This window comes from Hydractinia symbiolongicarpus, chromosome 10 (assembly GCF_029227915.1).
Source record: "Hydractinia symbiolongicarpus strain clone_291-10 chromosome 10, HSymV2.1, whole genome shotgun sequence".
NCBI classification, from domain to species: Eukaryota; Metazoa; Cnidaria; class Hydrozoa; order Anthoathecata; family Hydractiniidae; genus Hydractinia; species Hydractinia symbiolongicarpus.
The window spans coordinates 21265757-21289385 of NC_079884.1; the positions used below are offsets into that span (position 1 = coordinate 21265757).

Sequence of the window (23629 nt, forward strand, 5' to 3'; positions counted from 1 at the left end):
TACCAACGCGGGAAATACGTGCGACGGCGAAAATATGAGGACCTGTTAACTCGTGGACTTCTCAGGGGATAACTACTGGCTTTAATATATTTGCTTAAATACTTGACTTCAAGCAATAAACCGAATAGCCATCCCGTCCAAGGTTCTTATTACAATATTTTTCTCGTCTTCCAGCCTAGAGGATGCTAGTTCAGACATGTTTTCTTACAACTTTAGTCGCTGATATGCTATGAATTTGATTTAATGACGTCACTTAGTTTTATTTTAAGTGTGTCTGTTTTTTAAGTGATCGAGGACAAAATGGTGTTGTGGTTTTAAAAGCAAATCTGTTAGGTTTTAAAAATAATAAGAATGTTGTCGTCTGCCGTATTGGCTATAAACTCATAGGTTCACGTTATGTTTTGTTGTTAAACTTCTAAAAAAATTTCAGGGAGAAGCACGGTCTGTCAAACATTTTATTAGCTTGAAATCTACTTACCGGAAATATATTCAACTCAGTTATACTAAATAGTAAAAACAAGAGAGTATTGTTCACATAAATTATATCCATTGTTTATTGACAGCATGAATTATCGTGCTTTGTTATGATAAACAGACGACAACAGTATTTTGACGAATCGTTTATATTTGTGTAAGCATGAAGGTTTAAGGGTTAAATCTATTGAAGAAGGAGCTTTTGTGATTACATGTGGAGGAGTCCCATAATTGTTGCGCCAGTTCTCTTCTAATCACCTAAGGGAACATTAAAAAGCCAGTTCACCGGCTAACAAGTTCTATTCACATAAAATGAAACAGATAAATTTGTAACTGGATTTACGATGAATGTATGGAGATTATATAATGAACCTGAGATAGACATAAACTTTATAAACACGCAGAGTGTTTTTGGACTATCGATACTTTTTACAGTGTTAACCGGTATTCAGTTCTCATCCACAGAAGTGATTGGCGCACCAAGAGGTATGAATATATACTTTGTGTTTTTTTTTAAATGATTTAAATAATCTTTTATAAAACTTCTTTAAAGTTGTTATATGGAAACACTCAAGGCGTGTGTTATTTTAGTATGAATAAACACAAATGTTGATTTTTTTCTGTTCTGTTCACTCACGTTCAAAGAGTAAAGTATTGCTCTAAGTTATGGTAGCGCTTTTTATTTTTAATATTTTTATAACATTTAAAGAAAAAGCAAATAAACTGCGGTACACAGGAAGCGAAATAATACTCATATAATAAACATATAAAATCGTCATCAATTTTTTTTTATTTTTATTTACAAACTGTCACAAAGCTCAACAATCGTTGTTTTCACTGTTTACCCAGGCTACATAATAATAGTTGTATTTCAAAATGAGAGTCAAATCGCTTTTTTGTGTCAAAAATGCACGCAATAGCCATGCCGGGAATATGCACAAGGTGTATAATCTGAGGACCGGACTTTGTATTTTTTCAATGACCTAAATTTGAAAGAAGAGCGGATTCAAAAAGCTCATGACCACAAGCAGTGGAGAAAGCGAGAAGAGAAAGTTTCTATGTAAGTCACACGCACTTCGACTTTGTCTAAGTTCCAGTTCATCGAGGACTCAGGATTTTGGATCTTATGCACGCCTGGATTTCACGGACTTTTTTCGGGTAGTGGAGCAGATTATTTCATAATGCGGACTTGGTGAAAAGTGCACATGTGCATGATGTCAGTTACTTGGTCTACGCGTCTTCCAATGTACAACTCAGCTACCTTAGGCTGCAGAGTACTGGCTAATTGATGCCGCTAAAAACGGCGTTTTGCAGAAATATGTCTGGAATTGTAGTTAAAAAAGATTTAAAGCGTATATGAATGTACTTAAATAAAATTTTCATCACTTTTATTTAAGTTACAGATTTCTCAAATTACACTAACATTGTGAAGGTTAAGTTATGCCTTATGATAGGTAGTATTAGAAAATTTACATTCACCAGGTAAATTATTTACTAAGCTTGTTGAGTATTTACCTTTAAAAAACAAAAAAAATTCAACGGTGATCAATGGCGGATTAATCACAAAAATGACAATAAACTTACATTTTTTAGAAGTGTCTAATGTTACGTTGGATCATAATAACAATAATAATTTCAAGAGCTAATTTTGGATTTTGATAACATTCGTCACAAAAAAAGAATGTCATTTTTATGAGTATCCAGTATGAGTATACCTATTAATCATTGGAGAATTTCAGCTGTTTTTTAATAAAACTTCACCCCAACGTTTTTTCTAAAGCCAGGCTTTTTTTGCGTCCACGACTCCAGTAATTATTTATAACCTTTGTGACTTTAGTTTTCTTTAAGAACTTGAAATCTGATAAAATAGTTATGTATATTAAAAAGTTCCTAAATTTAAATGGGCGAACTTTCTATCCGCTTTTTTTTCGTCTTTGTTTTTTGGCGGGAGATTTTCCTTGCTTTGAAAACAACAAAATTAATTTCTTTTTGATTTTTGCGGTCTGGCCAAGCAAACAACCACAAGCCGCGTTTAAACGTTTCAAAGGAAGGAATATCAAGATGTGTTTCCTAAATAACTTATTAAAAAGATCAATTTTGAATTTTATTTAGCTGTTCCTCTCATAAACTTACAACACACGAACTAGAAACAACACAGAGAAAGCAATTTCACTAATGGAGAAAACCAACAGCGTCTTTTTGTACCTTACGGAAATATCTTGTTTTCTGACGGTGTGTGCGTCAAACAAATATTTAAAAGTTGTTAACTTTAACGTGTAACGAATATCACTGTCAGGACTGAAGTATCAAAAATCAAATAGGAGCTAATTAGAACAATTAATCTCTTTGTGGGCGATACGAGAACGTAAATGTATTCTTAATTATCTGGTAATCCCAGCTGGAGTTGATGCTTTTTAAACCGCAAAGTAAACTAACAAACAGAACAGTCAACGTTTCACAGATTAAACGATGATTATTGATGCGCTCGTCTTTTCCACACGCCATGTGTTAGCGTTTGTCCATGCGGTGACAGTGTTTATTATTTCTGCTTTAATCCATGAGTAGTTATTTGTCAGCTGTCTAAGTGCAGGACAAATATAACGTGTCAGACAGTCGTGTATTGAATTCCCTCTCCTCCTTCCCTTCAATTTTGTGCACTAATACTTTACGTCAATCGAGGACCCTCTACAGATTTGAATAGATTTATTCGGGATCTGCATACAGTTTGACGCCAACTCAGTAATGAAGCTAGTGTGGTTGTGACACCTGTTGACAGGGATTTTTTCCAAAGTTGATGCATTTTACATTTACAGGGGACTGTATCGTGAAAATATATAAAAATTACCTAGTTATTCTGATAAGCGCTACAGAGTAATTCTGACAATTACTGCACAGTCTCGATTGCCTCAAATTTCCGTATACAACAAACACTTTCGTTTTCGTTCTTCTCCGAGAAATTGAAATGTGTGGGATACATACGACAGAAATTTGTTACGGACCTGCTCGGGGACTGACATAATCGTCCAATATTTCCATGTATGTATAGAATTATTTTACTTATTCCAATATATAATATGATATGTCATTTTCCCCTGCCAGCGAGTCAGCAAATGTTATCATGTGTGGGGTACTTTTGAACCAGACACAGCTTGAGGGAGAACATGCCACTTGGATCACCTTATAAATTAGGGCTTATTATTTTATTAATTTATAGATTTCAATCTCTATTGTTCTGGTAATATATAGGTTAGTTTTTTCAACTGTCCTATATATAGTGTGCAAGCCTAAGAAAATAACACCTGAGCAATAAATCACTCTCCCAAAGTTACAATAATTTAGACAGTCAGGGTACACACCTAATTAGGGCATGACCTAATTAGGCGAGTTGTTTAGTTAGGCGACGTGATGTAGTTTAATTAGGCTACCTGTAGTCTAACTAGGCGAACGAAAACTTTCTGTTGTAAATATGTCAAAATCATTGCGTTTTGCACTACAATTTTTATGTGAATCAAATCTGTCCACTTTGCAGATAATTTTGACCAATTATCGTCTTATTTGCATCGCGCATTGGTAACTTATGGCCCAAACCGGACGAAAACGTCACCTAAATAGGCAACACTTAACCTAATTAGGTTATATATTTCATTTTAACATAATTCTTAGTTGCGCGAACATATCAAGGCACGAGTGACAATTTGGAAATCATGGTCGCGTAGACTATCCATTCTGAACAAAGATTTTTTGCGATTTTGTCTAAGGAATGTGTGAAAAGCCATTAAATATTGTAATGTCTTAGCTAGGTTACATATGGCCTACTTAGGCTACAATGAGTCGCCTAGATAGGTGGTATGCCCTAATTAGCCTGCCGTCGCCTAATTAAGTGTTTACCCTGACTGTCAGACTGGGCGAGCAATCTGAAAAAATAGAATAAGTTTATTTTATTACAAAATCTTTTTTATCCATCTTATCTTAATATTTTTTACCTTTTCTCATTATTTTGGTTATTTTTCTACAAATAGTAAGAAAGAAAGCATTAATGAATTGATATTGCTCAGCCAGAAAAACTTTTTGTGGAATTGGGGGAGAAATTAATTGCTCAGCTAGTGTACATTTCCCAGAATTGGGTGAGCCTTTGCATGAGCATGAGCAATTAACCCCCTTATTGATAGGCCTGTAGTGTATACCGTCCAAACACCATAATTTCGTGATTTTACTTTTCTCAATAACTTTGTCTTTTCACTGGCAACACAGCATGGCTCTGACATAATATCCTGAGCCTACATATACGATCTACTGTATTACCATTTTCACTGGTACTGAAACTTCTGCATTTTACACAGAGAGTAGGCAGCCTAAACATTGCTGGGGTAGTGTTTCCCTTTTTTTTGACTGGATGTTGAATCACTTCTGGTGTTTCATTTACATTAAAAGTTAGGGAGGGATTTCGGGATGACTCAGGTAGGGACGATCATCATTTGATACTGGGGTGGGGCAGGAAGTGGTTAAAGGGGAAAGGTTGTGGTAGTTGTATTTGTTTCTACATCATCTGTATATTCGGATATGAGTGGTTGGTGGAAAACAGGTTTTGTAGGATTGGGTGCAAGATATTGCTCAAAAAAGGTGATCACTTGCAAAATCTTAATAAAAGCATCTGTTGTGACAGGTCAACTACCTAAAATTATACTTACATTGCCTCTTCTCATTGCTTTACGCCGTGAAGGTTAAACAGAAGGGTTGTTGAATTTAACCTATTTATTGTCTTCTGGAAACACAACTTCATAAATTGTACAGTCCTACAAAAAAAATTATTTTAAGAAATTTGTTTAACCGTTGACTCTGGTGTGTAGAGCTTGATAAGTTGATGCTAAAAATGCGAAGAATTGTGTGTTTTTGATGAACAGTTATATGAGGGTTATATGAGGGAGATATGAGGGTTCAAAATTTTTTTGATGTTAGCAAACCAGCCAAAGTACAATTTGTATACCCATTGCCTCTGTTTGTATGGGTCGTGAAACCCTGATCAAGAAAATGTATATATAGGAACATATACTTTTGCCGAATGGTAATAGAGATATTGCTTTAAAATATTTCATGACATTATGCATATATACATCTTTTCCTAAATTGATGGATTTTGGTCGCAGGTAGTCTCTAGTTACACAGGCATGATGAAGTCAGTTATTTTTTACTTGTTTCTAATTTATTCAGCCTCAAACTTAAAAGTGCACTGCAATGGTTTCACAAACTTTAATAATCATTGATGTTAGTCTTTGTACTTAGGCAATGTTTAAATAGTCAAGAAACAAAATTGAATTTGCAAATTTTTATGAGAAAAGCACATCTCCTTTGAAAAGTCAAATTTTTACCTGCTGTGTTTTCAGTCACGACAACTTTTTGTATTAATATAGCAGATATATACACATTTTAAAAATAACACTTTTGTTAGCCCTACTTATTATCCTAATGTCCAATTAATTTTAAGGTTTTGTTTTCCCAACTGTATTGGAAATTTTTTGCACATTTTCTTATTAAGCTTAAATTATTATTTGACTTTGTTAACAAAGTTGTATATATTTATCATACTTATTTTTCTATCTTTTAGGCACAATAGATGTTATTAAAAACCTAAACCTACACAGCATACAAACAGCATTTGAAGTAACAAGTGGCTTTTGTCCTAACCGTCCCAAAAGTAATGGAAAGTTTTTCAATGGTGATAAGGCTTTGCTTGCCAAAAAGCCGTTTACAAAATCTTTACCCAAATTAACATTAGTTTCTACAAATCATATTTCTGTTGTTGTGACTTTAAAACTTTCAGAACTTACAATTAAACAAGATTTTTATTTAATACGTTTTCAGTATGGCAATCGCTGGTTTGGTATTCGTATTTCAGACAGCATTGTTATTGATTACTTTGATTTAAAGTTGACAACTATAGAATATAATGTACAGATTACTGATAAAACTTGGCATCGGTTAGGTTTGAGCATCAACAATAACTTGTTAACATTTTTTATGGACTGCAGTATTATCAGGGTAGATACGTTGCCCAACGCATTTAGTCATAACAGTGATGATAGAATAAAATTGAATTTTGGAGAAAATGTGGATGGATCTGGAGCAGGTTTTCTGGTATGCTTTTTATTCACATTAGTTTGCATTAAGTAGTTAGTGTACATAATACAAATTGTAAACAGGTAAAGTCATATATATATATTTATTTATATAGAGGTTTTAATCATATGTGAATGTACATATACATCAAAATGAATGTAATAGCTAAACTAACTAAACATGTTTATAAAGACAACTCAACTACATAATAAAACATGATTTGGTTGGACATTGTCAATTGCTACCTAATTCCCATGGCTAAGTAGGTACATATTATTTTATACTTCACTAGCAATACCATTTTTTAGGGTGCAATTCAAGATTTCAGAATTACTGCTGATGCGAGCACTGCAAAGACATATTGTGAGACCTTAATGCCTGGATGTCACTTACCGATTTTACGGGAAAGCGGACTAGCACCCACTTTAATACCACCTTTAATGCCAGACCCATTGGTGAGTGCTGCATTAAAATTTTGTTCTTATTGATCTTATTTTCTGAGAGAAGTATTTTTATTATCAACCACATCTTGATTCTAGAGCAAACTTGTGTCATTACTTTAACAAAACATTGAAAAACTATAAAATCAGTTTAATTTAAATTGCTCCATTTTTTGAACGTAACAGGGGAGCTTGAATGGAGGCACCATAACCGATTCAACAGTGGCACCTTTAACTACTTCATATTCAAATACCCAGGAAGCACTAACTTTTCCAGATGTTACAACAAAAGAAGTGAATGTTAGAATAAGACCAGAGAGAGAAAAAGTAATAGTTACTGTAAGTAAAGCTATCCCTTTGAAGTTCATAATTACTAGTTGCTAATTGGGCTAATTGTTGTGAAGTCTTCGTGACTTTTTTCCCCAGATATTTTGAACTTCATGGGACCTGATGTAGATAACTCCGTAATTTTAAGCAGCTTCAATGTATAACCAAAAGTTGTGTGAATATTCTTACAAATTTATTTCATAACCTATGTGGCAATTCTCTTTAATTAATTCTATATTTATCGTAATTAACATTAATTCACCTGATTCCAGAATAATTTTCCACAATAATAATAGTTTTTTTAATATTTAGGGACCACATGGAGATCCGGGTGATCAAGGTGTGCAAGGAATACCAGGAGATAGGGTATTTTAAGCCAGATATTAATTTAGGAAGTAACAGTGTGACCAGGATATCATTTACGTGATCTCTAAACCTATTAAAATGTAGAAGATTTATTTAGTTTCATTTTACCTAAAAAACATTGTTTTGCAGGGATATCCTGGAAGGCGAGGTGTGACTGGTGAACGAGGACCATCTGGAGACAGAGTAGGTATATAATTTTATTTCTTCTATTCATACTTTACTAAACTCTACTTATTAAACCGGATTTTATGAATTATTTTTTTAGGGACACGTTGGGGAAAAAGGTGATAAAGGTGTTGAAGGACCACCCGGACATAGGGTATGCTGAAAAAAGTGTGCACATATTTTTAGTTAGAGCAACTGAACTGTTTTTTAATTCCTTCTTTTATTTAGGGTTTCCATGGAATGGCTGGCATGCCAGGAAGACCTGGTCCCAAAGGGGAACAGGTATGTATTTTTTTTGGAAAAAAGTTTTGCAAGAATATTGTAATGATTGGAAATATGTTGTAGGCACTACTCTTGAATGAACACCAATGTTTACTCTCTAAATGTTCCAGAAGCAGTCATATTCTAAAAAACGTTTATTTTCTACTATGTGCCCTTAATGGGATATTTCATACAATATTTATAGTTGTAAGCCGATAAAGATCTCTGAAGAAATTAACTTATCAGAAAAAATCCGGTGGCCTGTTGGAAAATTTCTCAGGAAATCCTCTATTGCTACTTGTAGCTACCATCTTAGATTAACAGACTTAGTATATATTATAATGAAAATCACTGTTAATATTATAGGGTCTTCATGGTCTACCGGGTCCACCTGGTGGAAGAGGACCTGAAGGAGCCAAGGTAATAAAACTTATGCCTTGACATGGACATAATGTATTTTTTACACCCTCAATTCTTTAAACACTTTAGTATGTTTTTTGGACATTTTTTTATATTAGACTATTTTGATGTAGGGTAATGTTGGAGATCAAGGAGTTCATGGCTTGCCAGGGGAAAAAGTGTGTATATGCTCCTATATATTTGTCTGTCTGTATGTGTATTATATGCTAATTAATTTATGCTGAAAGGTTTTCCATGCTTTTATCATTAAAATTATATGAGTGATTAATTTCAAATATATTGGCTCCATTTTATTTGTTGTTTATCTGTTATTGGTGTGTTAAAATTACTGGATTTTAAATAATTTGTTAAATCAATTTTATTGATTAGGGAGCAACTGGTGAACCTGGATATAAAGGACCCCCTGGACCAAGAGGACCACAAGTAATTCTTTTTAAATTTAATTATAAGAAAACCATTATATAAAAACTTGAGTTTGTTTAGTTGATGCATCCTTCAGAACATTCTATTATTGTTATAATATATTCCTCGAAGTAATGAAATGTCGCAACATATTGATAGATAAAATGATGTATAGACATGGTTTTGCTTTGCTTTTTTAGGGTTTACCTGGTCAAGTTGGACCACCTGGTCAACGCGGTCCAGTGGTAAGGCCAAGTAATGCCAAAATTCCTAATATATAATTTGATTAATTTTCACTTTTTCGTGTACAAATTCTTTCAGGAATCATTTTAAGCTCTATTATTAATACACCCTATGTTAATTTTAAATTTCTTTTCTCCAGTTTACTAGATTATGTGCTGAATCTTGTTAAAACTTTTTTCTTGTTATTTTTCAGAAGATTATATTATCAATAGAATAGTCAATAATGTTTTTTAAGCTACGTTAAGCCAGATTAGGATTTATGAATTAACACTTTAGGATTATTGACGAGTTATAATATTCCTACATATTTTAGGATTTATGTTTATAAAAGAAATGTAAACCTCACATCAGGAAGATATGACGAAAAAACAAATAGCCAATTTTAATTTTCTATTTAATTCCTGATTTAGTTCTTTTACACCTCAATCTTTTCTTTTTTTCACTTTCAGGGTGCAATTGGACCCCCAGGAGCCATTGGTCCAGTTGGTCTACCTGGACTGACGGTAACTTCCCTTTTCTTATTAATTAAAGTGTTTATAAAAACGTAATAATGACACAATATGCAACACGAAAAAATAAAAGAAAACAATATTTTAACAGATACAGCATAGATTTTTGTTACCATTTGTGTGTGTGTATTTAGGGCAAACATGGCACACCAGGAAGTATGGGATTACCTGGAGAGAAGGTTTGTTATAAATTTTATTAGGGAGTTACAAATATATTTTTCGATTTTCAATTAATCCATGTGCACCTTATAACCTTTGGCAATTTTTTGTTATTTAGGGTGATCGTGGTACACCTGGAGCAACAGGACCCAGAGGTTCTGATGGAGCACCGGTACGTACTCAGTAAACCTCTAATTTAAAAAGTTACGTTGAAAAGCGAACAACCAATTTTGCTTTACTTCTATGATTTGAACAAAATTTTATTGTAGGGGTTTCCTGGAACGGAAGGTCCACAAGGAGAAAAAGGCGAAAGGGTAATTAGTTTTATAGCATGGTCCCAGATTTATTACGTGTGTGAGATAGGCACACACACACATAAGTGGTACAATAATGGTTCAAATTATTATCAAACATCATTTTTATCATTCCTTTTAAATAATCTCTCATATTAAAATACGAAAGTTCAATTATTGTGTTCACACATTAATGTTTGTTCACACGTTTGTTATTGCAAAGTCAAGAGTGATAAATATATTGAAGTCAAAGTCAACAGTGATAAATATATTGAAAAAGAGAATACAATAACTTCTTACAGTTTTAGTTAATAGAAAAAATGTCGTATTTTTTAAATAGAGAGTTTTGTTTGTTGAAAAGTGGAGCAAAGTGACAGAAATCTGAATAATACAGTTTGAGGTTGCGCTCTTGTTTAATTTTTTTTCTTTTTTGGAAGTTCCTTAAAAAGAATATAACCATGATGTAGAGAATTTATTCATCTTTCAGAAGATATATTTTCAATGAAAAATTATGTAGTGATTTGGAGATATTTCAAATATACTGAGTGTGTTGAAAGATTTTACCATATAATTCAAACAAGTCATTTTTACGGTGTAGAACTTTTATTATGTTTTTTAGAAGTTGTACATTTCAATAAGGCCAGGAACTGTTGTTAAATTTGTATATGTCAAATTTGTATTATATATCTAAAAGAACTAAAAACAAACATCAAATTGAACATTTCAACCATTCTGGATTAAGTGCCCATGTATAAAGTCAAAATTTGAATCATTACAGTTAAGTAAAAGTGAAAACAAGACGAATAAATCAAATTGGAATTTCAAAATAACGTCAAAAAATGCCCAAACTTTGACTATTGACAAAAATCTTCTAGGGAATTTTGTAGCCGAATGTTGTTGTATGATCTAAAAATATGGCTTCATTTTAGGGCACGATTGGTCCTCCAGGGATAATGGGATATCCTGGTCCTAAAGGAAAGAAGGTGCTTATGCTATCTATTTCACTATATTTAGGATGTTTATATAATAAAAAATGAAGTATAATGCAATGCAATTACTATTTTCAGGGTGAAAAAGGACGACTTGGACAACAGGGAACAAAAGGTGACCCTGTATGTATATCCATTTCTTACCTTTTATGTCACTAGTTTTATACATGTAATATTTTAACTTGGTCTTAATGGAATGTCGCTATTCAAGAAAATATATTTGTTTTAAATTTTAGGGAAAAAATGGACATACAGGTGAGAAAGGTGTGAAAGGTCCGAAAGGTGGGAGAGTAAGTTAGTTTTTTTACTTTTTATATCAGTTTAGTGTGTCAATACATAAATATTTTTCTTTTCACCCGCGGAGGGTAGCCAATGTCATTTGTTAATTTTATATTTTAAAGTCATATTAATCAAATAATCTTTTGTTGTGTTTCAGGGCATTACTGGACCTGCTGGACCAGCTGGACCTGAAGGCCGCGAAGGTCCAAAGGTAGAGTGTTTTAATAATGTGTTATATTTTAGCCCAAATTTTATATACATAAAAGAAATATGTATATCTATTTAAATTGATTTAGGGAAGACTTGGATCACCTGGAGCACAAGGCTCTCCTGGACCCCCAGGAGCAAAGGTATATGTTGCAACGCTTAATATACGAACACTACATCTGTCGAATAAATGCACACTCATTAGGGCGATATATATTCTAAAAGATCGATGAGGTATTAAAAAAACGTCTAGGAAGATTTATGTTTATATTTAGGGTGACAAGGGCATCCCAGGAATGTCCGGATATCCTGGCCAACCTGGTACTAAGGTGAGAGGAATTTAGTTTTTTTTATAATCGCCCCTGCATTTTCCCATAGTGAGGTTTTAAAATTTTTAATTTTCATAGGGTGAGGCTGGTATAGGTGGTGCACAGGGTAATGTTGGGCCGAAAGGAGATAAGGTTACCACTTACAAAATAACGTACTTCTTAATTTGAATGGAAAGGTGAAGAACAACTATCTTGTATTGATATTTTGTGTACTTTTATAGGGTGATGATGGAACATCAGGTAGTCCAGGTATTAAAGGACCCAGGGTATGACACAGTTTTGCTACATTTTATATGACGTAGTTCTTCTAAATTTAGTATTACAGTGTTGGAGTTGTGGAATTACACAAAAAAGGCCCTGAAATATGATAAACTATTATTATAGGGTAAACCTGGACCCAAAGGCAATCGTGGTCGGCCGGGTGTTCATGGAGTCAAGGTATGGTCAATTCTCGATGCTAAGTGAATTATTCTGAGTGGAAATTGATAAGTTTTTAAATTGTGTTTATATTTGTAATACAGGGAGCAAAAGGAAATGAAGGTCCTCATGGAGACAACGGTCCAAAGGTATGTTGAAAATAACAAAAAAGGATATTAGACAGTAAATTTGGTAATAAATCCATCGCCTTAAACCCTATTCCTGTTAGGCTATTTAGATGCTCCTTAATGCTGGAGGGGGTAATTCAGCAAAACATTTTAAAGATTTTTTTTGAAAAAAAATATGCGATGGTTTGACTTTGACAATTTTGAAAAATTTAAACCCTTCCTCATGTTTCCAAAAGTACAATTTGCGGAAAATTAAAGCTTGTAACCTGAAAAGAATCAAAACGTAACTATAAACACATAAAAAGTTGCGGGGAAAGCTAAACAGGGGATGGGGGTTGAATTAGCCCTCCTCCAAAGCACGAATAGAATTAATATTGCGTGTTTGTTTATTTACCTAGGGACCACATGGTTACCAAGGCTTGCCTGGTGCTGCAGGATCACCAGGAGAAGACGTGAGGAATAATTAATTTTAGTTACATGCCGGTATCCTCAAAGTACTAATCTTTCTTAATTGCTTATATTAATCATGTTTTAAATGTTTTAGGGACCCCCAGGACCTCATGGACAGCCAGGATTTCCAGGTCCAAGGGGAGATATGGTAAGAATGAAATTATTTCTCCTGGTGTTGTTTTTTATTTTAATATAAAAACAAACATTCTGTACTTATACATTTTAAAAGGTTAACAAATTTTTTTTCTCTTATTAACCTTGCTAGCAATAAATATATACAATAAATAGACGTCATAGATAACAGAAAGACTACACCTTATCAAAGCATACTGGTCTTTTTTTGAGTTCACATTCAGTGATGCTCATAGTGGTTGTTAATTGTTCATATCCTACTTGACTTAGTCCTTTTATATTTTCTAAATTTTAATTCTTATGTGTCTATTCATAGGGTCCAACAGGAAAAACTGGTCCTTCAGGTCCACATGGATTACCTGGACCCAGGGTAGGAATCTGTTGAAACTTTCATTGTAAATAAAAGTTAGCTTATAAATTGGAGATTAAAACATTTATTTTTGGTTCAGGGACCTGCTGGAGATCGAGGTCCTCCCGGACAACGAGGTTTACCTGGAAGACAGGTGATTTGTTTTTATACTATTGTCAGAAGAAAGCAAATTTGCGGATAAGGATATTTTATTTTAATCCGCTCATTTTTATTGTAAGACATCCGACAAGTGTGTACTTTACTCTCGCTTACATCTTGATTTCTGAACACCTAAATTACTTAAAGTTATTTTTCTTCAATGTTTTTTCTTTTTTAGGGTAAACAAGGAGAAATTGGACCTACCGGTGATGTAGGAAAACCTGGGAATGATGTAATGGTTTAAATCCTTTATAATGATTTCATTGCAAATGCAGGTAGATTGATATTTTCTGCTTTTTCTTTTAGGGTGAAAAAGGCGCTCCTGGAAAGTCTGGAAAACTTGGAGAAAAGGTCAGGTGAATTATTTAAATGCTTACCATTTTTATTTCATTACAGATTGTGGGGAAAATCTAGGGGTATTATTATTTGTATATGAAGTAAAAATAACAATTAGTTCTACGACACTCTGCAATCTATCGATTTGATAGATGAAAAACCTTGTAATTCTTTTTTTTTTGTTATATCTTAGGGTGATGAAGGTAGTCCTGGCGAAAAAGGAGCAACAGGAGTCACGGTAAGGATAGTGTTAAAATTGTAGCTTTCAGGTTTTTTAATTTATTAAATCCTCCCTATCAATTTTTAAAGCGCATTTAATTTTTTTTAGGGAACTAAAGGTCCGAAAGGCTCTGAAGGACCTCCTGGTATACCCGGTTCCATGGTAAGTTTGTTTGTCTTCTTGTTGGTATGAAAACTTACTAAGTGTTCTTATTTTTACTAAATGTCATTGATTATTTAGGGCCCTCCTGGTATCCCTGGAAAAATTGGACCTCCAGGACAACCTGGAATCAGAGTATGTTGTGATAATGGCTTAAACATTTATAGTAATTAATACCTTGAAGAATGTGTACTTAATGTAACGTAAATAAAAATTTGTGTTTCAGGGAGCTCCTGGACCTATTGGAATTACAGGTGTACAAGGACCAAAGGGTGAAGTGGTAAGTTCTTCCATATTTTATTCATAAATGTGAATTGTAGGGCCGTCACCTAAAATCTTTTTAATAACATAAAAAGAAAGAGTATTTCTCTGATATCTCCAAAAAAGTTAAATTTTCATCCAAAATATTGGTTCTTTTTAAAATCTCCTAAAAAAAATGTTTATTGTAACATTATTTTTAATCAAATAGTAACTTTTTGTTACTACGTTTTATGTGACAAAAAATGGACCATACTTACTTCAATTCGAATTGAAAACTTCTAGGGCATTAAAATAAGGAGAGGCTTGATCAGTGACTTCATTTCCTCCTAAAATATGGAATGGTTTTTTAGTGTTTTCCTCCTAAATTCAACTCCTAAATTACGAAGTTTTAAATCTGTGACCACCTTGTAATTAGTTAACTCACAAATACTTTTCTTGTGAAACACAGATTTCTTGCTTTTTAAGTAATTCTTGTTTTATATTGATAGGGAGAAGCAGGCGACCGAGGAAGAATTGGTCCCAGAGGACTGAAAGGCGTTACGGTATAATAATAAGGGATTTATTATCGTGAACAGGTGCTATAGAGATGGATTTAATTTCACCTCCGTATATCTAGGGAAAACCTGGTATGGCTGGACTACCTGGCAAGATAGGCAAAGATGGCGAAAAGGTGGGAATCTGTTTTATAAATTTAATGTGAATAGGTTTGTTTGTTTTTGATGTAGTGGAATTGTTTAATCTAGGGTGATATTGGACAAAGAGGGAATCCTGGTAAAGATGGGGTGAGAGGAGAGCAGGTAATAATGGAATTTGTTATGATTTTTTTTATCTGTATATGCGTTTCTTGCATTTATTCATTCAAAGTTTTTCAAGGGGATAAAGAAAAAACGTTGAATTTAATTATAGGGTGAGCAAGGTCCTCCTGGTTCTCAAGGTGAAAGAGGACTCCCTGGGCCAATGGTATGAATTCGTAGTTTTTAAAAGTACTCCTGCTGTTGTCAACTTTTCCTTTTTATTTTCTATCTTTTTTTGCGTATTATAGGGACCAGCTGGAAGTCGAGGGAATATTGGGGAAGCAGGACCAAGAGGAAGTAAGGTATATTCTAACTCTTAATATTTAGGCTTTTATAAATTTAAGTAAAACCATTTGTTTTTGTTGCATTTCATTTTAAAGTGTTGGGCTTAAATCAGGAAAGTTTGTGTCGCAATGGTGAGCAAAAAAAAAAACGCAAAATTTTCTTTGCCATGCGCTTTTCCGACCAAAAACTAACAATATCAGGTTTAAGGTAATTAACGTCCCTGAAATGAGCCTCAGTAATAATGTTCAGTATTTCTTTAGGGACCAGATGGGCCAATGGGTATTCCTGGTGAAGCAGGTCCTCCTGGAATTGTTGTAAGTTGCACACTACCTTTTTTATGTATTGTTTTGTAACGAGAAAAGTGTTGCTTAAATATGACACATAATCTATAGGGTGTTCCTGGAAAAGATGGGCCGCCAGGCGACCGTGGAAACACTGGTTTGCGGGTATGTTATTATTTTCAAAGTTTACTTGTAAGCAATTTTTTGTTCTAAGTTTTTTTATAACTTTATTAAGGGCGAACCTGGTGCACAAGGTGATAGAGGCAAGCAAGGGAAACCTGGACTTAAGGTAGGAAAGAAAAGAAAGGTTTAGATTCCGGGTTGGGTTCTATGTTTTGACTTGTTTGCGACGATTGTTTTATATTCAAAGGGAAATGTTGGTGCATCGGGAAAACCTGGTTTACATGGAAAACGTGGAGAGAAGGTAGATATACTTTAGTTAAGTTGCTTACTATTATCTTGCTTAATTTTCATTTTTTTAAAATACATGGACCATTTTTTTCATAGGGTTCGATAGGTGTACCTGGGGAAAAGGGTATTGTTGGAAAGCCAGGCCTGTCCGTATGTATTAGTTTGTATTTATCTCTTTTTTTCTCAGTATTATTTCTCCAACGCAAAGGAAACAGCATCTTTTTTGCTCTCAGGTTCGTGGAAACCGTCTTAACATTGTACCATCTTGCCATACTGTTATCCTTCACTAAGCTTGTAGTTTACATTCTTTTTTACATATAGTATTTACTTTTAGGGTAACGATGGTCCGAAAGGTAATAAAGGTGAAATAGGAAGACAAGGCTTGAAGGTAATCCAAGATCACTATACGCTTCTTCTGATTGTGTTTTCGCTTTTTATTTGCAATGCGTCGTTATTGTTCTCTCGGTGTTCATATATTTTTCTACTTTTTTAGGGAATAAAAGGTGTTTCAGGACCAAAAGGACCTGTTGGTTTGAGAGGGGAAAAGGTAAGTCCAAATATTTTATTTTCTAAACTGTTTCAATATAAACAAATGTTTGTATCTTGCGGGAATGATTTAGATTATCTGGATTTCAATCCACAGAAAAAATCCAAATGAAATTATGTGAATTTTGTTATTTAAAAAAATTTGTTATGGAGGATTTTTTAACTTATTAATTTTTTTTTTCATTAAAAACACTAGGGTTCAACGGGAAGAGCTGGATCAGATGGATCGACAGGATTGCCAGGTCCTCCTGTAAGTTCAACATTTTTCACTTGATTGTTGAATTGATTGTTGATAAATTTCTTGATTTTATGTTGTTTGCGTCACTTATGCAGCGTTCTTATTCTGTATAGCTGAATTTCCTCTCAACAGCAAAACGGAAGAAAACAAAATTTGATTGGCTTTCTGCTAATTATTCATTCTTTTGTTTTTATAATTTTTTTTGTTCTTATACGCAAAAAAAGTTGAAATGATTTCAGCTTTTAGTTTGGATCGGAACAGATCGGGACGGAAATGTAAATCAAGCAGTCATACTGCAGAAATTACAATTTCCTGCCTCGATCTCTTCCATTTTGTTTTTGAGGGGAAATCCACCTTATCGCTCCAAGCAACTTAAAACCTTAAAATAGGTTCCTTTTTTTTCAATATGAGTTGCAGTACCATAAAAATGATTGTGAATCTGATTGGATTTCTGATGTTTAAACGTATGTTTTTTTAGGGTTTAAACGGCTCACCAGGAAAAAATGGGAGAAAAGGTAGCATTGGTGAACAAGTGAGTTTGTTGCTTTCGTAATGATAATGCTGGTAAAAACAGAAAATGAAAAGAGTTTATTTTTATGACTAAACTCGATTTTGTATTTACTGAATTGATCTTTTATACACTTAATTAATATTTAGGGTTTGCAAGGTCCACCTGGTGAAGTTGGCGAACGGGGACCCACCGGCCCACTTGTAAGTATTGTTGGGTAAAGTTTATGGACATAACTAAATGCTGTTAATGATTTATCTATTCTTAACAGCCGGTTTTATTAGAGATCATTCTCAATATTTTGACGTACAAATGATGTACGTGTACCATTTTTTATAATGATAGAAATTTTTCTTTTAGGGCCCACCTGGACCAAGAGGAATTGAGGGTAAACAAGGCAAAACTGGACCACAGGTAACCCAAAAATTTCTGATAAAAATGTTTGACTTTAACGTGCGTTCATAGCAAAAACTGAAACGAGGTTTAATTTTACGTGCATTAAGTTTAATTTTTAGAAATTGCGAAATCTGAAACAACTTTTTGCTTATTCTATCTTAGTTTTAATGCGAGCCTGGTTTTTACACATTTGTTTTTAATCTATTTTTTTTTTCATTGGAATGACTTTTTTGTAATATATACAGGGCGATCCGGGTGCTCCTGGTATCAATGGTCCAACAGGTGCAATGGGACCACAAGTAAGTGAAATCATTTACAAACTGTCAACTTTGAAAAACATGTTTTGTACATCTTTGTTTTCATGTCAAAATATTTTAAATCGATCCATTCGCGAAAGTTTTTTTCGCGAATTTAAATTTAAATTAATTTTCCCCTGACATTTAAATATGCTGTGAAATATTCTATTATATCTCATTTCTGGTTTGGTTACATTGGCTTTATTTGTGTGTTTCAGGGTAAACGGGGACCAGAAGGAGAAGCTGGCCCAAGAGGTCCAAGAGGCGAAACTGTAAGTACAATTTTTGTTTCAAATTTACTATCTTATTTAAGGTCAGGTTCGTAAAAAATTTGGAAAACAACTTCACAAAAATATTAAATGTGAGGACATTTGTGTATTACATGCATAATTTATTTCTTTTCTTCCCAGGGTCCACCAGGAGACAAGGGTCCAGTTGGCTCACCTGGTAGTCCTGGAATTGTGGTAAGTTATTTTTTCCTTTTAAGAAAGATTATCTAACGAATAGAAAAAGAAAAAATAGCAACCCATTAAGATAAACTTTTCATGCTTTGTTACACATAATAAGTTTGTTTTAAATGCAAATTTTTTTTTTTTATTTTTTATTGATTTTATTGATACTTTGGTAAAGGTTTACTGTCCATGGCATCATTTTGTTAAACTTCCTGAATAATTAAGTATATAATAAGGATTATGTGAATACTTATATATTTCTGTGTCATTTTTGAGATATGTTTTTTGTGCTCTCGTTATTTCCTGCAAACAACCAGTTCGCAAGCTTAATATCTTAAATCTTTTAGGGTGTTCCAGGTAGCGCTGGAATTCAAGGCTTGCCTGGGGAACACGGAGATCAGGTATATTATTTTGTTTTTTTTACAGTTGTAAAATAAAGTCTTAAAAAAATAATAACACTTTCGATCGTCCACAAGACAAGTTTTCACGTGTGTGTTTATTGGTGAACCACAAGTGCTTTAGTATACTGTTTCTTCTTGACTATTATTTTCAGGGTGGTCCTGGGCCAATAGGCGTACCTGGAAAAATGGGCCCAAAAGGCAATCAGGTATATTTTACAATTACAACATAGTTGAGATTTTAAAACTTAAACTTCGGATTAAATTTCCATATTTAAAGCGACGGTTTTTGTATTCTATGTTTGTCGCATTTTCTGACGTTACATGACGTTGTTGCTAGGGCGAACGTGGTATGGACGGCATGATGGGAAGTCGTGGAGAGAAAGGAAAAACCGTATGTATATATTTTAGAATTTACAACAGTCGTCAACATAACGAGAGTTCTTTATTCTTATGGTAATGTTACCTTCAGGGCCCGCGTGGTGATGGTGGCTCAAATGGACGACCGGGACCGATAGGACCCAAGGTAAGATGTTTTTTGTAAATTGCTAAAAACAAATTCAGTGGAAGGAGTCGGGTTATTTAGCAGATTATTTTAAGCGGAGAAACTTCTAACAGTGTCAATATCGTTATGTTCGCGTAGATTTGTATTTCAGAAATCAAGGCTGCTTGATGAATTTTTATCAATTAAAAAATATTCAAAACAATTTTGTTTTCTTTTTATTTCAGGGAGAGCCTGGATTCAAGGTAAGCATTATTAAACGTTACACAATGTTTATTTTGCGTTGTAATTTTTTGTATACCTATGCTTTAAAATATTGCATTAACGGCAGAAATTTTCGCGAGGATAACTATGCGAAATTTAGGGCGTAAAACATTCGCGGGTAAGCAATTATCTGCTATTTTGTGAAAAAAAAATTTTTACGATTTTTATTTTAAAATGTTTTAACACAAACTTTTGCGAGAAAGTTTATGCCAGTGTATTTTTTTTTTGCCCTTAAAGTACATCTTTGGAATCGCAACAAGAACATACATATATAATTAGACGAGTTAGCTATTTACAATGCAGTCTCCATAGTAAAACTCAACAAGCGCATAAGTAAACAGTTCATTCTGTGAAGACTTCTTGTATTGTTTTAGGGTGAAAAAGGAGACAGAGGATATGACGGCAACAAGGTATAGTGACCAGTTTTTTGGTTCGTATAAATTTTTTTTTCAGACCTGTTAGGCAAATGTTGATAACACTTTTGAACTAACTAAACAATATTTATTTTTTGTTTTTAGGGTGTACAAGGCCCGGACGTAAGATTATATACTTCATAATTTCCCTTTTTACCTCCATCGTTCATATTTCTTTGTGATGGTAACGTTTTGAAGTCGACATTTTCGCGAAAATCTAATTTGCGAAGACTAAAAATAATGTTTTTAATTGTTATAAATTTTTGATTTTACCAATTCGTTTATTCCTCTTTCTGTAATGTTTTTATTCTATTTCAGGGACCACCAGGACCGCCGGTAAGTACTATTTTATATTCGTTTATTTTTCTTATTTTTCACTCAATCTATTTAACAAAAGCATAATACGAATCTAGCTGGGGCTAATAACTGTCAACACTTTAGCAATAACTCCTGACAAAACGTTTCTGTTTATAACAATAGCGTTTTTTATTGTATTGGTGCACCCCTGAGACTGTCAAGTAACCAATGGTGTTTTTTTATCTTTTCAGGGAAATCCGGGAAGTGTAAGTATCAGTTACAATGTTTATCCACGTCTTACCGTTTTTATTTGCTTGTTTGTTTGTTTATTATCGTTATTTTTTATCATAAGTATTTTTATTTGTTTTTTATTTCTTTGTTTAGAATCATTTCCTCTCGGGGTTTATAGATAAAAATTTAGGGGTGTATGAAGAGCCTGGTAGTGGCGGCCACGGGCGTAAACGAAGAAGCACAGAAGAGAAAACATTTATTGAACTTGATGAAAAGATGACGAAGGTCGCTAAAACTGTTGGTCAGATAAAAGAACCTGAAGGGAAAAAAGACAATCCGATACGACATTGTAAAGATATGCTGAAGTGCAGCAAAAAATATGTGGATGGTATGCACTATTCATGTTTATGTATGGCACTTAAGTAGAGAGTTGATGAATTTCTTTTTGTCAATTCGTCTTTTAGCGAAATATTTCGCCAAATTTTGATCGAAAAAGTTCACCTGAACAAAGAAGTGATTGAAGGAACTACACAGAAATTATTAGTGAACATTTTATAAAGAGATTATTCTCTGTAATTCGAGTGTGCCGAAGACGTTTGATTCATTACTGCTAACGTAACAATCATTCAATTCGAGTTACTGTTAAAAGATTGTTCTTTATATTTATGTCCGTAATATTTCAGGATACTATTACATCGATCCAAATCAGGGCAATCCATCAGATGCTGTGCTGGCATTTTGTAACTTCACTGCTGGTGGCGAAACATGTGTTTCTGCCGATCCTAGAAATTACTCGGTAAGCAGAATTGCGAGCTATTAACCTGTTACTTTCCTCCCATCTTTCAAGTTGTAGAACTGACGCAAACTATGGGGGTCGTTATAGAAGTTTACCTTTTTTAGTTTCATTTTGTTGATTCCAGATAACATTATGTTTAGATATATACTGAATATCCATATGATGTTACTGAGAAAAAATGGTTTAGTGAAACTAAGGAAGGCTTCAGGGTGAGTTTGTGGATGTTTCACTTTTATGTATTTTTCTCTCATTTTTTTACCAGTACTTTTTCTTTAAAATTCTGTGTAAGTCACTAAACTCAAGTATCAACAGCTCGTTCATTAATCGCTTCATCTGTGTTTAATTTCTTAGTAAAGTTAGTAGTAATAGGTAACGTAAGGACAAGTTTTTGTTTTTACCTTAGGTGACATATACAAAAGTTCACCGCTCACAGTTGACTTTCTTGCGGTTGCTAAGCGATGAAGTACATCAGAATATTACCATCACAACACCGTCATCGGTCGAAGTCACCGACGTGGATTTGCGCAGGTTAAAATTCAAAAATCGACAAGATTATATTTCTAAGGAATTCGTGACGTCGCGCAAGCAGATATGTATGGTAAGTATGCAAATATTTTTGTTGTCCTCTGCGTTTAGTTTTAAAAAACCTTTAAAAATACTTAGAAAAAGTGAAGCAGTTTGAAACCATTTTAAACTCTTCTCTTCCTATTTTAGTTGCCTAATTTAGCGGTGCTCAGAATGCGTAAAACTAACGACCCCAACTCTCCCAGAAACCGGTGAATATTGAATTTAGTGTGTGCGCGAAGGATAACCATGATTTTTACCCTGGGATAAAAGTCGGCACCCCTAGATTGCTGGAAAATGTCTTGAAATTGCATAAAATCCGTTTAAGAAGGGAGTGGAAATAATATTGTTATTTTTTATTCTTGTTTAAAAATCATTTTTACTTAAAAAAATATTGGGGAATAAAAAAGAAAGCTTCCCAGAAACGAGAAATTCAATGTTTATCAGATCATAAAGTTGAAGAAAAATATGTTATTTTCTTTAGAATACAAAGTGTAGTTTATCTATAACGATGTCATCAGATGATGTAGACGTGTTGCCAATAACAGACTTTAAATTACATGGCTACTACACTAGCAGCTATTCTTTCAATACAGTGGATTCATCTCTTCTCTCATTCCACGTTGGACCACTGTGTTTCAAGTAGAGACGTAACCCTCCATAAAAATATTTCAAGTCGAAGGTCTTCTAGTGCTCATGTGAAAACTATTTTTATTTGAAAGCAATAATATAAGTTGTAAATAAGTTTGGATGTGATCGCGTAAATGTCGGAAACACTATGCCATTTGCCGCTTTCTTTTCATTTTAACGTTTACCTGTTTTTGTGTTTGTCTTAAAGCTTATGGCATTTCTGTTCATGCTTATAAAACCGTTTTAGAGCGCATGTGTATAAAATTGCTCCGTAAATTCACCTAAATTATTCTCATTTCTGTTAAAGATATAGATACGAAAATTTTTTATTTAGCCTGGATATAGAAAAAATGTCTTTCAATATCTTTTCTCCAGTTTTTTCTAAAATAAAATGATTTTTTTTACGTTTTAACGACAAAATCCTATTTATATGACTCGTTTTGTTGTTTTCTATGTTAGAAAGAATATTTCAACAAGAATTTGAGTGTTCTTATTGTTGTAAGAAGCATTAGTTAGAAATTAAACGGATACACTGAGCCTCCTCAGTTTCAGCCAAAAAATAAGAACATAGAAAATCAGCCTTAGGCTTAAATTGTTGTTTTTCTACTAAGAACTTACATAAACTTCACTTTTGCCATAAAATATAAACAATCCCGGATCTTTACTCTCTTAAGATACTTTCTTAAGATAACGATTTCCTGTGGTCGTTTCATTTTTCTGCTTCCATTTTTCATTAACA

At 33.5% G+C, this 23629-nt stretch overlaps 1 protein-coding gene across 2 annotated transcripts; it reads left to right on the forward strand.

Annotated features, from left to right (window-relative positions):
- The first annotated feature begins 618 nt into the window (after positions 1 to 618).
- LOC130662686 (collagen alpha-1(I) chain-like) lies at positions 619 to 23385 on the forward strand. 2 transcript variants are annotated; one of them, XM_057461593.1, is made up of 69 exons: positions 619 to 960; positions 6077 to 6606; positions 6897 to 7043; positions 7215 to 7367; positions 7668 to 7721; positions 7851 to 7904; positions 7987 to 8040; positions 8115 to 8168; positions 8514 to 8567; positions 8681 to 8725; positions 8937 to 8990; positions 9170 to 9214; positions 9662 to 9715; positions 9856 to 9900; positions 9999 to 10052; positions 10150 to 10194; positions 11103 to 11156; positions 11241 to 11285; positions 11399 to 11452; positions 11599 to 11652; positions 11738 to 11791; positions 11924 to 11977; positions 12056 to 12109; positions 12199 to 12243; positions 12362 to 12415; positions 12499 to 12543; positions 12921 to 12974; positions 13067 to 13120; positions 13421 to 13474; positions 13554 to 13607; positions 13791 to 13844; positions 13919 to 13963; positions 14142 to 14186; positions 14277 to 14330; positions 14409 to 14462; positions 14554 to 14607; positions 15077 to 15130; positions 15205 to 15258; positions 15332 to 15385; positions 15495 to 15548; positions 15631 to 15684; positions 15928 to 15981; positions 16060 to 16113; positions 16184 to 16237; positions 16319 to 16372; positions 16456 to 16509; positions 16694 to 16747; positions 16853 to 16906; positions 17102 to 17155; positions 17622 to 17675; positions 17801 to 17854; positions 18012 to 18065; positions 18293 to 18346; positions 18562 to 18615; positions 18754 to 18807; positions 19143 to 19196; positions 19349 to 19402; positions 19534 to 19587; positions 19666 to 19719; positions 19923 to 19940; positions 20334 to 20369; positions 20478 to 20495; positions 20691 to 20708; positions 20921 to 20935; positions 21054 to 21288; positions 21584 to 21696; positions 21837 to 21905; positions 22100 to 22294; positions 22745 to 23348. In XM_057461593.1, exons 1-69 carry the CDS (start codon positions 819 to 821, stop codon positions 22904 to 22906), a joined length of 4740 nt encoding a protein of 1579 aa, XP_057317576.1. In that variant the 5' UTR covers positions 619 to 818; the 3' UTR covers positions 22907 to 23348. The 2 variants fall into 2 exon arrangements, with proteins under 2 accessions (XP_057317576.1, XP_057317577.1); XM_057461594.1 differs by lacking the exons at positions 619 to 960; positions 6077 to 6606; positions 6897 to 7043; positions 7215 to 7367; positions 7668 to 7721 and having other exon boundaries at positions 7892 to 7908; positions 22745 to 23385.
- Positions 23386 to 23629: the final 244 nt, after the last annotated feature.